The sequence below is a fragment of the Monopterus albus genome, unplaced genomic scaffold, assembly GCF_001952655.1.
Source record: "Monopterus albus unplaced genomic scaffold, M_albus_1.0 scaffold85.1, whole genome shotgun sequence".
Taxonomy (NCBI): domain Eukaryota; kingdom Metazoa; phylum Chordata; class Actinopteri; order Synbranchiformes; family Synbranchidae; genus Monopterus; species Monopterus albus.
This window is the reverse complement of record NW_018127965.1, coordinates 653,057-668,841: the sequence shown is the minus strand read 5'-3', so window position 1 is coordinate 668,841 and position 15,785 is coordinate 653,057. Positions and strand designations below refer to the sequence as shown.

General features: G+C 41.2%; 1 protein-coding gene across 5 annotated transcripts; it reads left to right on the top strand.

Moving 5' to 3' along the window:
• The first annotated feature begins 310 nt into the window (after positions 1 to 310).
• atp6v0a1a (ATPase H+ transporting V0 subunit a1a) lies at positions 311 to 13,646 on the top strand. Of its 5 annotated transcripts, none has more exons than XM_020607413.1 (22): positions 311 to 429; positions 1,524 to 1,688; positions 2,362 to 2,440; positions 2,526 to 2,623; positions 2,709 to 2,849; positions 3,767 to 3,849; positions 4,398 to 4,524; positions 4,621 to 4,703; positions 4,796 to 4,889; positions 5,163 to 5,375; positions 6,142 to 6,292; positions 6,469 to 6,608; positions 6,784 to 6,950; positions 7,021 to 7,111; positions 7,292 to 7,410; positions 7,505 to 7,721; positions 7,831 to 7,938; positions 8,050 to 8,154; positions 9,542 to 9,559; positions 11,606 to 11,723; positions 11,874 to 12,045; positions 12,734 to 13,646. In XM_020607413.1, the coding sequence occupies exons 2-22, from the start codon at positions 1,572 to 1,574 to the stop codon at positions 12,825 to 12,827; spliced, it is 2,535 nt and encodes an 844-aa protein (XP_020463069.1). In that variant the 5' UTR covers positions 311 to 429; positions 1,524 to 1,571; the 3' UTR covers positions 12,828 to 13,646. The 5 variants fall into 5 exon arrangements, with proteins under 5 accessions (XP_020463069.1, XP_020463067.1, XP_020463068.1 ...); XM_020607411.1 differs by having other exon boundaries at positions 9,515 to 9,559; XM_020607412.1 differs by having other exon boundaries at positions 312 to 429; positions 2,709 to 2,837; positions 9,515 to 9,559.
• The last annotated feature ends 2,139 nt before the right edge of the window (positions 13,647 to 15,785 follow it).

The window sequence follows — 15,785 nt, the reverse complement described above, 5'->3', positions numbered from 1 at the left end:
TAATAGTTAAGTGCAGCATATTTTTACTTTTGGTGATTACCTTCAAAATATAGAGATGAAAATGAATTGTAAACCACTCAATGTTGTAGACCAACTTTCAGAAATGATTATGAAATTATTATTTTAATGGCATTATTTTAGGGTGTTCAGTCCACATTCTTCACTGGGTATAATAAAGAAATGTATACAAATTGTTATTTTAAAAGTTGAATGTAGGCTACCATTCAAAGATATTGTCAAGCTATATGAAGCCCCATACGTTGAAGCACGATGCATTGTGTATCCTGCAGGCGGCAGTAGTGCGCCCAGTAACGCTTATACTGCAAGACAGGAGAAGAAGAAAAGTTGTAGCTTCATCGATCAGTCCCCAACGAACATTAGAGAGGAAGCAACAGTGAAGGGGGAGAAGAGCTAATCTGCATCTAAACAGTAAGAGCAGCAAGTTTAACGCTAGTTCTTATTTTATAGCTGAGACTATGAATGATTTAAACTACACTGGCATAGATGTAATTGTGTGCGAACTTAAATGTGAAGCAACAAATGCGATAAGTTAGCTGTTTTGATATCACCGCACACCCTTTAAATCTACAACTAGGTTAACTGTTTCTAAGGTAGTCAGCTGTCTAACGTTAATAACCAGATACCAGAAAAAAGTTCATATCAATCTCTCTACAGTTCCTGTTTTGTAACGTTATCTTGTTCTTCATATTGAAGTTGCACTTTGTTAATCGGACTAGCACCTGCCTTCTGATACTGTTTTGCTAACGCTAACCGAGTAGCTATGACTGTCTAGCTATGCTGCTCTATTTCATTATGAGATTTTAACAGCGGTTGTGGGTCGGTGTCAAAGTAGCTGCAACAAGGTCAGTTTGCTTTACTGGTAGCTGTTAGCTCTCTGACATCTCCAGCTTTGACAGGCGAAGGAAACCAAGCTAACGATAAGTGCAGAACTTGTCTGTCTTGTTAGCTAGAAGATAAACTACATATGATATGTTAAAACTCTGTAGATTTGTCTTAGAGTATTAAGTCAGTAGTTAAATGTACATCCAGCGATTAAGCAGTATGAGAACTTACTAGAACTACAGGTCAAGGCTACTTTGTAATCCACAGATAGTTGTAGCTGAATGACAGATATAAAAACTACACCCTGCCTACACTGGCTGTGTAGATATAAAGCTGTGCTTTATATCCAGAGAAGATATCAAAAAAGTCCCCCAGCTACATTCCTGTACCGATCATAGGATCAGCACGAGACAAGATGGTTTATTTTCTTCTTTGCTCTTTTTGTCACCTGTGAGCTTTACACACTTATGCTAAACTAAGGCACAACTGATACAGGCCTCTCTCATTGGTGGTTTTATTCTAGTATGCCTAGATGAGAAGCATGTTGGATACAGAGCTCCTCCAATTTTGTTGTAGGAGGCTCTAATAAACATTATGCAGGGTGTTTTCAATAAAAGTGAAAGTCATGTTTGCTAATATTTGTGTGTCACTAATAGACAGTATTATTGTTGATTTTCCAGAGGTTCTGGTTGGTTTAAGGCTGCAGAGCACTCGCATCCTTCAGCAACATGGGGGAACTCTTCCGAAGTGAAGAGATGACACTGGCTCAGCTCTTCCTCCAGTCAGAAGCTGCATACTGCTGTGTCAGTGAACTGGGAGAAATTGGGTTGGTGCAGTTTCGTGATGTAAGTCCACTTCTGTCCCATCCTTCTATTGTCTTCTAACTCCTGATTCTCCATATATAATCAGTTTTTGATTTGCTTTTTGATCTACCAGCTAACACAGTACTTGGTTTTCCTAAAGGGGTATCTATATCGTAAATGGTCAGAAAAAACACATGCTTAAGTTATTGCTCTCAACTGTGATGGTGATTTGAGAATAACCACATCAGTAACATTTCTGTGAAAATGCATGCCCTCTGCATCATGATCTTCATGTGATCACAGCTGACCCCTGATTCCACACACGGGAAAGACCATTCCTGACAAGCCCTGAGGGAAGTATAGGATGGGCTGTAACGGAGTAGGTCTGTGTATCAAGAGCGGTATCTTATTCATTTGACTAAATTATACTCCAGATACCGCAGAAATTTCTGGAACAACTTCACCCACCATCAAGGTGCACAAACAAAGGAAAACCAAACTGGAAAACAAAGTCCAGCAACACTTGCAGTGTTTTGAGCAACTTTAATGTAAAGACCAGTGTGTTTAATCTCTGACAGTTTCTACCACTTTCACAAATATAACATCTACCTGGGATAATATAAGGAGAGCTTTTTAAACTTCATAAGAGTGACTGACTGAGTGATTCACTGAGTTGTTGATTAGCTTTCAAAAACCTTTTTTTTCCTTCTTGCAGCTAAATCCAGATGTAAATTTGTTCCAGCGAAAATATGTCAATGAAGTGCGGCGATGTGAAGAGATGGATCGCAAACTGAGTAAGTGAGCTCAGATATTTCTTGCTATCGATGCCTCAGCCTTCAAGACAGAAAGTTTGTTTACCTTGTTACTTTTCTGTTGCAGGATTTGTAGAAAAAGAAATAAAACAAGTGAACATCCCAATAGTTGACACAGGAGAGAACCCTGAAGTCCCCTTCCCAAGGGACATGATTGACCTGGAGGTGACTGCTCTCTGTCTTAAAGATAAACAGCGATCTCTGTCATTTGCAGCTTTTCTTTCTGACTGCTCTGTATGTCTTTTCACAGGCCACATTTGAGAAGCTTGAGATCGAGCTGAAGGAAATCAACACCAACCAGGAAGCCCTAAAAAAGAACTTCCTGGAACTGACTGAGCTCAAGCACATTCTGCGCCGCACTCAGCAGTTTTTTGATGAGGTCAGCTTCACTGTACGTACGCACCTTGCAAAACAGTGTGCTGGGCCTGACAAATGTGGTAGTCAGAATAAGAAGTGACCAGTAACTGTTTATCACCATGGTTGTAACATTCAGGCCAAACCCAGCCATTTATACTTTACATTGGAGTAATACAGATTCTGCTGATAAGCTATCTACACTGATCTTTAATCACTGACACACAGTCTTACTATAGTTTTGAGGACATTCATTGACATTATGGATTCTCTAGCCCCTTACCCTAGCGGTAACCATCATAACTAAATGCCTAACACCTAACCAAGCCCTAATTTTAACCTGAACCATAAAACCCAAGTCTTAGCCCTCAAAAAGCCTTTTGAAGTTGTGAGACATGTCCTCACAATAATGCCACTGGGGAAAAAAGGTCCATACAATGTAATAAAGGCATGTACACATACACACAAAGAAATACTTATTGCTGCTTGATTTGGCAAAAAGTGTTTCTCTGACTCGTGATCATTTATAGTTGCTCATGTGGCCTTGGCCCTTTTACTCCAGCTATTCATTCACATTATGCTGTAATTCCACCGCTGTATTATACTTTTAGTTAGGTTTAGTTCTGTGTACGCTGTTCATGTGTTAGAGCCAAATCCTTTCCACCTTTGCCCAACATCATTTCCACTTCATTGCCATCAGACAAAGCTGGGTTGACTTACAAAGTTAACTCCTCCTTTTACATGTTGTTGCAAGCTTTGATTGAGGTGAATCATTTAGCAGCATTCAGCCAATAACTGATGACATTAACTGTGTGTTGGAAACTCTTTGCTTTCTTCAAATCTCATAACATCCAGTTTTTGTGACAGTACTGTTCAGCACTATGTGTCTGATAATGCTGTGACAGTAATTAATATGTTGCCATTGTAGGTGATGATTTGTTATTTGTCATGTAGATGGAGGACCCCAGTTTACTGGAGGAGTCATCCATCCTCCTGGAACCACATGAGATTAACAGAGGGGCAGCTCTGAGGCTGGGGTGAGTCGGTTTTTGTAGGATCCTTAATTTAAAAGGATTAGGGTTCCCTGATAGACTGGTGGTTAGGGCGCAGCGCTCTCGTCGCTGCGGCACGGGTTCTAGTCAGGGTTGTGTCAGGACGGGCATCTGGTGTAAAATGTGCCAAAGGTCAACGTGCAAATCGTCAGTGTGATGATTCGCTGTGGCGACCCTTAACCGGAAAAGTCCGAAAGTGACAATCATTCTTAATTTAAAAGGATTAAGTTTTTCTTGGTAGTTTCCATTCTTTTCACTTTGACATTTGTGTCTGGAACTATAGTGTTACGACTAGCCGCTCACCTCCCATCCCCCAAAGTCACCTGTATTCAAATGCAGTCAGAACCCACATATACAAATGCAGTTAGTGTAGACATGTCCCTTAATGTTGTTTATTGTCACAACCTTACCTTCAATATGCAAAAGGCTTAAGTTTTTTTTTTTGGTCATACATTTTGACTTGTAAATGTTAGAACCTTCATACATACAGTACCAACCCAGGTAACCTAACTGAATTTTTCTGTTTGTTATAGATTTGTGGCTGGAGTCATTGGCAGGGAACGTATTCCTAATTTCGAGAGGATGCTGTGGAGAGTTTGCAGAGGAAATGTCTTCCTGAGGCAGGCAGAGATTGAAGATCCTCTGGAGGACCCGACCACGGTCGGTACTTAATAAACAAAATGTTTTGTAGTCTCTGAGTTAGCTCACATGTGATCCATGCTTCACTACTCTCCTCTCTTAACTGTTTTTCCACAGGGCAACCAGGTCCACAAGTCTGTCTTCATCATCTTTTTCCAAGGGGACCAGCTGAAGAATAGAGTTAAGAAGATCTGTGAGGGGTAAGTGAATCAGCAACATTCCTACAATTTTATTTAAAATGTTCTTGGCGCAGAGATTTTTTTTTTATCTGTATGTCTTCATCTGTCCTCAGGTTCAGAGCTACCTTGTACCCATGCCCGGAAACACCACAGGAGAGGAAAGAGATGGTGGCAGGAGTGAATGTACGCATTGATGATCTTCAAATGGTAAGTACACTGGCAGGCAAAACATAAACACCGACTTGGACAAAAACTTTGCAACCTGCCTTAGATAGATGTATGTTTCAAAATGTCATTTTTGATTTGGAACAATCACTGTAACAAGGAGCATTGTTGATTTAAGAGAAAAGGCACAGCATGATCCAAACAGGCAGGAATGGGTGTTGGCTCCCGCAGGGATGGGTAACACACATTTTGCCACAAACAGAAATATGATTATTAAAAATATGACTACAATTCTACTCTTGTCTGCCCCCATAGGTGCTGAATCAGACCGAGGATCACAGGCAGAGGGTCCTGCAGGCTGCAGCCAAGACAATCCGTGTGTGGTTCATCAAGGTTAGAAAGATGAAGGCCATCTATCACACCCTCAACCTCTGCAACATTGATGTCACTCAGAAGTGTCTGATCGCTGAGGCGTGGTGCCCTGTTGCTGACCTTGACTCAATCCAGTTTGCTCTGCGCAGGGGGACGGTGAGTAACTGAGCACCAGGCAGTTTACAGTATGTTTACTGGAAACAATCCACTATTTAGTAGGTTTAGTTCATGTAGGCACAGTCACACAAGGTCGCTTTTTTATTCTTAGGACATGAACTTTGGGTAAAGTATACCTGACCATGCGGTTTGTTCAAATTAGTGGAACCCATTTTAAACCAACAGGCCTAAACTGTGTCTGTGCAAACAGGTCATTCAGCTGGCAGGTGAAAATACTTAACAGTATATTTACTAAAAGTATATTTATTTAATTGTGTTCCATCCATATGGAGGATATCTAGTTGTACACTTAGTGTAGCAACAGATACTTGGCTCTGTAGTGCCTACCGTCTCGGCTGTCTTTATTCTGATTATCTTGAAACATGAGGCAAAGTTGTACTTTCCTGGCAGGCTGTGTGACCTGAGCTAAGGGAGATATATTTCATAACCTTTAATTAAAACAGATTTTAGAGAGGTAAATGGTGTCACTTCAGAGCAGCGTCATGTGAGAACTGAGAAAGCAACAGGTTACCTCCCTTTTATGCACACGTAAGTCTCAGCACTCGCAGCACATGATCACATTTTCTGAAGGATTAGTAGGATTTAAACAGGATATGTCAGGATTCATTGCTTCCAAACTCATGAAAGGTTTGTGTTTGCCTGAGCAATAGTCGGTGTTCCAGTGAATTTCTGAAATATCTTAGCAGGTTCGGTCTGTGAAAGAAAAATTAATCCAAAGCAGAACCTTGTGTTTTCTGTGCTTTAGGAGAAGAGCGGCTCCACTGTGCCTTCCATCCTCAATACGATGCAGACCAAGCAGACCCCACCTACCTATAACAAAACAAACAAGTTCACCTCCGGCTTTCAAAACATTGTGGACGCCTATGGAATAGGCAATTACCGTGAGATGAACCCAGGTAAGCAGGTGAACCAAGCTGGCTGTAGTACTGAACTGCAGCCACTGAAAGGCTTTGCCTCAGTTGCCTCATCCCCCATTATCACTTTACTGGCATGTGCTGTGTCTCACAACGTGTCACTCATTTGTTTCACCTGCCACACCACCTTCATGCGATACCCACCCCCTTGTCTACAGCGCCATACACTGTCATCACCTTTCCCTTCCTATTTGCGGTCATGTTTGGTGACATCGGCCATGGGGTGCTCATGGCCTTGGGTGCCCTGTTCCTTGTGGTGAGAGAGAGAAGGCTGATGGCTCAGAAGACTGATAATGAGGTATGTTTCCAATCACTGCCATCCCATCAGCCCTACACCATCGTTAGTAGTGATATACAAACTCCTGCTCTGTACAGGGCCTGGTGTTTTTGTATACGTTTATTTAGCTTAGAGATTTATGTTTTTTTTTTTTTTTTTCTTCTGAGATTTAATTCTATTAATTGTTTTGCGACAGATGTTCAGCATGATGTTTGCGGGGCGCTACATCATCCTGATGATGGGAATCTTCTCCATCTACACGGGCGCGATTTACAACGACTGCTTCTCTAAGTCCCTCAACATCTACGGCTCTAGCTGGAGTGTCAGGCCCATGTTCAACCATGAAGTAGGAGGCAACTGGACGTAAGTGTCACTGCTTTTACTCAGTGACTGCTGTAAATGTCAGAAAACTGTAAGTTCTCATCCTGTTCAGGGAAGATATACTTCGAGGCAACAGACTTTTGCAGTTGGATCCAAAAGTAGTTGGAGTGTTTTCAGGGCCATACCCCATTGGCATCGATCCGGTGAATATTCTTCTGTTCGCTGTATCTACTAAGTACAAATTAGCAATGTCTTCATAGATGAATGTATAAAAATGATTCAGTGATGGTTTATTGTTAATATCTATTAATTAACGGTAGTGCTAACATAAACTTGTTTGTATAAGCAGATATTTTATATAACTTGGTTGTATTGCGTCTCAGATATGGAACTTTGCCTCCAACAAGCTGACGTTCTTGAACTCCTTCAAGATGAAGATGTCTGTTATCCTTGGAGTCATCCACATGCTGTTTGGAGTCTCTCTCAGTCTCTTCAACCACCTGTGAGATTTTCATTGGCACATTCACTGGCGTTTCTTCTTTGAATTTGTTCACAGTTGGTATGGTGACAAACTGGCTGTCTGTGTTTCTCTGCAGGTATTTCCACAAGCCACTGAATATCTACATGGGATTTATCCCAGAGGTTATTTTCTTGTCCAGTCTGTTTGGCTATCTCATTTTTATGATCTTCTACAAGTGGGTTCAATATGACGTAAACATGTCCAAGGATGCTCCCAGTATCCTCATCACCTTCATCAATATGTTCCTTTTCAACTACAGCGACACCACTAACAAACCTCTCTACAAAGGGCAGGTCAGATACATGAACTAGTTACATCCGTCTATCATTTGGTCCTGAAATGAACGAAAGCACTGTAATTGTCATTCTTCTGTGTTTTTGCTTCTTTTTCTGGAATGTGTAGATGATTTTACAATCATTGTTGGTGATCCTCGCTTTGGCCTGTGTTCCCTGCATGTTAATAGTGAAACCTCTGATTATACGGAGGCAGTATTTACGGCAGAAAAACCTGGTAAGCTGAAGTAGAAGTGCAAATGCTGTCACTTCCGGGGATAACATATTTATAAACACAGTAAATGGGAATGTATCCATTTAATTTAGTTGAACTCGTCTTGTGTGACAGGCTGCAGAGGACTTTGGGGTCACGGTGAGCAATGGGCCCACTGATGATGAGGCTGAAATCATCCGGCATGACCAGCTGTCGCAGCACACGGAGGAAGAACCTGAGGTAAGACAGACGTCCTTGTTGCTGACAGAACTGTCTCCCTCTGGCCAGATGTTTGGTGAGGTATGTGGTTGAAAGACATCTCTGAATAATTTAGTCACTCAGCTGTTGGAAACTGAAACCTGAAGCTCATGTTTCCATTTCCACTGTTGCAATGAAAAAAATAATTATGGTTTTAGGTTTTGCTTATTCAACTCACTGTTATAAATGTGAGATTACACTGAAGGATTGTGGTTTTCTTAGCATTATAGTTCTGTGTTTCTTCCATCCATCAGTGTTTGTATACAGTTGCTTTTAAATATAAATTGACCTTCTTGGGAAGTGGTGAGCAGTTGTGCTGCCGAGCTTTAACACTACCAAGAAACAGAGCTGAGTTGTTTTATGTTGATTTCTTGCAAATTAAACTGAGGGTGTTTTCACTCTTGGTCCCTTTTAAATGAACCAAACTCAGTCATTTTTAAAGTGGACCAACAAAAAAGGGACTCAGGTCTAATGGTGTTCACCCTGTGAGTACATTTGGAAGAGGACTGTTCTCTTTCTGGTCCGCTTCAGCTCTGATGCACCCTCAGGCCTCTTTCTGTTCACACACTAGTGACTCTCAGACTTTTACTGTGTTCACATATGGCTTTTATGTCAAAGGATTCTCTACTGTATTTCTTCTTACTGCATGTGGTAAAGTACTTTTACTGCAAGGTGCCTCCATCCCCCTGCTCTGAGCGCGCTCAGGCGAAACTGAACTTCTGAACAACAGTTCACATGATGCTTTGACCACTGCAATCAGCTGACTAATGGTTCTTTTTATTAATTAGCCCATATTTATATAACTTAGTTAACTCAGGCTCAAGGCTTCCTAAATGAATCATTTACATGGGCAAGGAGAGAAACTATCAGCTAGTCAGCGGAAAACTGCATTCCTCCATGATGGACTTTAGCTAGATAGTTCAACAGATTGCTGGTATTTCTGCCTTTACGTGCAAAAAAAAAAAAGTAGAAGTGAACCTGGAGCGCTTTGTGATCACAGTGCACGGATTAAGCAAAGTGCATCATGGACTTGAAACGACTTGGTTCAAATCAGAGAGGTGTGAGTTTGTTTGGAGCGTTCACATTAACGCAAACAAAATGCTGACTAATCGCTCTGCGTTCGTTTTGAGGGCTGAAAGGAGCCAAGTGTGAAAACACCCTGATATAATCCCATGATTAAATGTTTAAAATACACTGACTGTACAGTTCATGTGAGCAGAATGTGTTCCTGCTCTGTTTGGTTCATCTGATTTCTTTGGAAGTGAGTAACTGGATTCTCTTCTTACCCTTCTGTCTACTGATGTCGCTCTGTCCATCTGTATTTGTGTTGTCAATAATCAAGCGTTGCCTTTTGTCACCTGCTTTCAAGGCCCGTGAGGAGGAAGAGGTAGGACAGGAGCTCGTGCTGCAACTCCACCCTGCAACCTTTTCTCTGCATGTCCTCTGATTCTGCCTCTTTCTGCCCCTCGCTTTGTTGTCTACATATGCTGTCAATCATTGCCTGCTGCTCTAAGGTGTGTGTGTGTGTGTCCGTGCGTACAGTATTGTTCAAAATAATAGCAGTACAATGTGACTAAGCAGAATAATCCAGGTTTTTAGTATATTTTTTATTGCTACATGGCAAACAAGTTACCAGTAGGTGCAGTAGATTCTCAGAAAGCAAACAAGACCCAGCATTCATGATATGCACGCTCTTAAGGCTGTGCAATTGGGCAATTAGTTGAAAGGGGTGTGTTCAAAAAAATAGCAGTGTCTGCCGTTGACTGTACAAACACAAAACTATGTTGTACAAACGTTTTTGTTTCTAGGATTTAGCAATCCTGTGAATCACTAAACTAATATTTAGTTGTATGACCACAGTTTTTTATAACTGCTTCACATCTGTGTGGCATGGAGTCAACCAACTTGTGGCACCTTTCAGCTGTTATTCCACTCCATGATTCTTTAACAACATTCCACAATTCATTTACATTTCTTGGTTTTGCTTCAGAAACAGCATTTTTGATATCACCCCACAAGTTCTCGATTGGATTAAGGTCCGGGGATTGGGCTGGCCACTCCATAACATTAATTTTGTTGGTTTGGAACCAAGACTTTGCTCGTTTACTAGTGTGTTTGGGGTCATTGTCTTGTTGAAACAACCATTTCAAGGGCATGTCCTCTTCAGCATAAGGCAACATGACCTCTTCAAGTATTTTGACATATGCAAACTGATCCATGATCCCTGGTATGCGATAAATAGGCCCAACACCATAGTAGGAGAAACATGCCCATATCATGATGCTTGCACCACCATGCTTCACTGTCTTCACTGTGTACTGTGGCTTGAATTCAGAGTTTGGGGGTCATCTCACAAACTGTCTGCGGCCCTTGGACAGAAAGAACAATTTTACTCTCAGTCCACAAAATGTTCCTCCATTTCTCTTTAGGCCAGTTGATGTGTTCTTTGGCAAATTTTAACCTTTTCTGCACGTGCCTTTTTTTTAACAGAGGGACTTTGCGGGGGATTCTTGAAAATAGATTAGCTTCACACAGACGTCTTCTAACTGTCACAGTACTTACAGGTAACTCCAGACTGTCTTTGATCATCCTGGAGCTGATCATTGGCTGGGCCTTTGCCATTCTGGTTATTCTTCGATCCATTTTGATGGTTGTCTTCCGTTTTCTTCCATGTCTCTCTGGTTTTGCTCTCCATTTTAAGGCATTGGAGATCATTTTAGCTGAACAGCCTATAATTTTTTGCACCTCTTTATAGGTTTTCCCCTCTCCAATCAACTTTTTAATCAAAGTACGCTGTTCTTCTGAACAATGTCTTGAACGACCCATTTTCCTCAGGCTTTCAAATGCATGTTCAACAAGTGCTGGCTTCATCCTTAAATAGGGGCCACCTGATTCACACCTGTTATTTCACAAAATTGATGACCTCACTGATTGAATGCCACACTGCTATTTTTTTGAACACACCCCTTTCAACTAATTGCCCAATTGCACAGCCTTAAGAGCGTGCATATCATGAATGCTGGGTCTTGTTTGCTTCTTGAGAATCTACTGCACCTACTGGTAACTTGTTTGCCATGTAGCAATAAAAAATATACTAAAAACCTGGATTATTCTGGTTAGTCACATTGTACTGCTATTATTTTGAACAATACTGTATGTATTAGTTAGTAGTTGAAACATGGGTTGCAGGGATTCCTCAAGCAGTGGCTTCTTTACAGTATCTGATGTGCATGAAGCATGAGCAGAACTGCTGAGTTTTTGGTTTCGTAACATAATGATGCCTCCTCTAATTTGGGGGGGGGCTGCATAACTAAATGATCCCACGCACGCAATTAACCGGACCACTCCTACGTGGACCTCAGGCCCTGCCGTAGAGACGTAGCTCCATGTTGACGTGCGGGTACGTTGTGATGTTTGTATGTCTGTCCCACAGTTTGACTTTGCGGATATGGCAGTGCATCAAGCGATCCATACCATAGAGTACTGCCTTGGCTGTATCTCCAACACCGCATCCTATCTGAGGCTTTGGGCCCTCAGTTTGGCTCATGCACGTAAGTCTCACAGCTTTTATCATTAAGCGTTGATATCCATAAATTAAATCAGCAGTATTGACACATTTATTAAGAGAATGAACTCATTCAAATATAATGAATGCACTCAAGTTCAGCTCAGCCGTAAATTGCCTTCTGTGCTCCACGCAGAGCTGTCAGAGGTGCTGTGGACCATGGTGATGCATACTGGTCTATCGAGCAGCAGCTATGGGGGCTTCATCGGCCTGGCCATAGTCTTTTTCTTCTTCGCTATTCTCACAGTTGCCATTCTCCTCATCATGGAAGGCCTCTCAGCCTTCCTGCATGCACTGCGACTGCACTGGTAGGTTAAGAGATGTTATTTGTTCATATGTGTGCATTGCATTTGCTTTCATTTGTCTTTAAATCATGAGGCTGTAGTTGATGTTCTCATATAAAGATCATGGTTTCAGGTCATTATTTCAGCCTTGGAAACCAGGGCCATCGTCTTTGCATTAAAGGGAATATGTGTCACTTTGTGTTTATGGTGCAAATCCAATGGATTAATGCCTTAACTTGACAGGACAAAAGACAGTCAGTGTTGTCTTCTGAATGTTATCCTGGCATCATACTCCAGTGGCACATTTAAAGGGCATGCCTGTGCTGCAGCCACTCCTCCCTATAATTATCACAGGAACGCTTTGTCTCAGCTTCCATTTAGTGACTTTCAGGGACAATTAGGTGCCATTTTAAGTACAAGGATGCATTTCATTTTTAATACTGGCAGTGGCCCTAGTCTGAACAAAAAGTACTTGTGGCTCCTCAGTAAAAAGGTCACTCAGCCGTCACTTAGCGGCAGCCTTTATTAAATAGAACCTAATCGTTTTTCAGAAGGTAACTGGACCCTGGACTGGGTCCGGGGAGCAGGGATGGTAGGCGTGAGTGTGTGCAGACTATGGAATCGAGAGCAGGGGTCATCAGCTGTACAGTCATCACCACTGTGGTCTGACTGTGTTATTGTGGCTATTTGCTCATTTTTTTTGTCTTTGCAGGGTGGAGTTCCAAAACAAGTTTTACGTAGGCCAGGGATTCAAGTTTCTCCCGTTCAACTTCGAAGGCATCCTGAATGGGAGGCCTGAGGAGTGAGATCTGACTACTCTTCTTCTATTAATGTCACATGTCTTTGAGAATCCATGTGGTGTTGGACCGTGATGTTGTCTTGTTTTTGTGTGTGATTCCGTTTCCAACTTTCTGTGTGAGTACAGTTTCATGTGTGACACACTGACTGCCGTTCCTTTTAAACTTCTCATCAGTTTTGGAATCGACATATAAATCTGCAGCGTCTCCTCAGAAATTACTATTTATTTATTCATTCCTGAGAAAAATAGCATTAACTCTAATCTGTTGTCTTGACAAGCTCATGTTGTTTTATTGTTTTAGTTTGTTACTTAAGATCTTTTTTCTTTATGAAATTTGCGTTTTTCCTGTTGCACTACTCAAATGATGCCATCATGTCTCGACTGATGAGAAAAGTGACAGTTTCATACGTTTCCATGTTGTTGTATTCAGACACCTGTTATACTGCAAACTGACCTCCCACACGGAGCTATAGGTCCAAAGGGAATAGAGTTCAACTTGGATTAAGACGTCAGTCAGTTCTTTGAAAATGAAGATGAAATCACTGGTGGATCCTGTGTTGTGCTTTGACATTGCCATAAATGCCTTTTGTGTCAAGCGACATGTTCTTTACATGAGAGAATAAAGAGGAATCTGTAAATGGGTGCCAGCAACCCTGTGTGCTAAAATGATTCAGCAGTGCAAGTCTTGCTGATTGCTTTGTTCCTTATGTTAATTCAATTGTATGTAAAAGTTTAACATGTTACCCTGACACCTCAGAAGGGAGTAACCATCTGGAATTCTGCTTCTCTTTGCCAATAAAGTGGCCGGTGCTGGTTTAAGACATGATATTTATTTCTGTACTTTCTGCTGCAGTACTTGAAGAAACCTTTACGTCAGTTAAAGTAGTGATGCCACTATACACAAACACTCTGTTCCAAGTTAAAACTCCAGCATTCAAAATCCTATTAAAGTTAAAGTACAGAAGGATTAAGAGTAAAATATACTGAATTAATCCTATAATTATTAAGTGATGCATCATGTTTTATAATTTCATATTTTGTAATGTATGTAAAGTAACCCATATGGAGTAAAGTTAGTACTTGAGTAAATGTATTCAATGTGTTATATACAGTGCCTTGCGAAAGTTTTCGGCCCCCTTGAACTTTGCGACCTTTTGCCACATTTCAGGCTTCAAACATAAAGATATAAAACTGTAATTTTTTGTGAAGAATCAACAACAAGTGGGACACAATCATGAAGTGGAACGAAATTTATTGGATATGTCAAACTTTTTTAACAAATAAAAAACTGAAAAACTGGGCGTGCAAAATTATTCAGCCCCCTTAAGTTAATACTTTGTAGCGCCACCTTTTGCTCCGATTACAGCTGTAAGTCGCTTGGGGTATGTCTCTATCAGTTTTGCACATCGAGAGACTGAAATTTTTGCCCATGCCTCCTTGCAAAACAGCTCGAGCTCAGTGAGATTGGATGGAGAGCGTTTGTGAACAGCAGTTGTCAGTTCTTTCCACAGATTCTCGATTGGATTCAGGTCTGGACTTTGACTTGACCATTCTAACACCTGGATATGTTTATTTGTGAACCATTCCATTGTAGATTTTGCTTTATGTTTTGGATCATTGTCTTGTTGGAAGACAAATCTCCGTCCCAGTCTCAGGTCTTTTGCAGACTCCATCAGGTTTCCTTCCAGAATGGTCCTGTATTTGGCTCCATCCATCTTCCCATCAATTTTAACCATCTTCCCTGTCCCTGCTGAAGAAAAGCAGGCCCAAACCACGATGCTGCCACCACCATGTTTGACAATGGGGATGGTGTGTTCAGGGTGATGAGCTGTGTTGCTTTTACGCCAAACATAACGTTTTGCATTGTTGCCAAAAAGTTCGATTTTGGTTTCATCTGACCAGAGCACCTTCTTCCACATGTTTGGTGTGTCTCCCAGGTGGCTTGTGGCAAACTTTAAACGACACTTTTTATGGATATCTTTAAGAAATGGCTTTCTTCTTGCCACTCTTCCATAAAGGCCAGATTTGTGCAGTATACGACTGATTGTTGTCCTATGGACAGAGTCTCCCACCTCAGCTGTAGATCTCTGCAGTTCATCCAGAGTGATCATGGGCCTCTTGGCTGCATCTCTGATCAGTCTTCTCCTTGTATGAGCTGAAAGTTTAGAGGGACGGCCAGGTCTTGGTAGATTTGCAGTGGTCTGATACTCCTTCCATTTCAATATTATCGCTTGCACAGTGCTCCTTGGGATGTTTAAAGCTTGGGAAATCTTTTTGTATCCAAATCCGGCTTTAAACTTCTCCACAACAGTATCTCGGACCTGCCTGGTGTGTTCCTTGTTCTTCATGATGCTCTCTGCGCTTTAAACAGACCTCTGAGACTATCACAGTGCAGGTGCATTTATACGGAGACTTGATTACACACAGGTGGATTCTATTTATCATCATTAGTCATTTAGGTCAACATTGGATCATTCAGAGATCCTCACTGAACTTCTGGAGAGAGTTTGCTGCACTGAAAGTAAAGGGGCTGAATAATTTTGCACGCCCAATTATTCAGTTTTTTATTTGTTAAAAAAGTTTGAAATATCCAATAAATTTCATTCCACTTCATGATTGTGTCCCACTTGTTGTTGATTCTTCACAAAAAATTACAGTTTTATATCTTTATGTTTGAAGCCTGAAATGTGGCAAAAGGTCGCAAAGTTCAAGGGGGCCGAATACTTTCGCAAGGCACTGTAAAAATTACTGCAGGTAGTGCAATGTAGGCCTAACTTCACAAAGGTTTATTCAGCTACTGTACAATGCTGACAAAATACTAAAGTACAGCTAAAGCTTATATATGTAAGGCTCCTGACAAAGGATCTCCCAGTTCTCCCAGGTCATTTTTCACAGAAACACCTTTTTATATTACAGTCCACACCAACAACACAGTAGTTTTGGAAAATAACTAAGTACATTTACT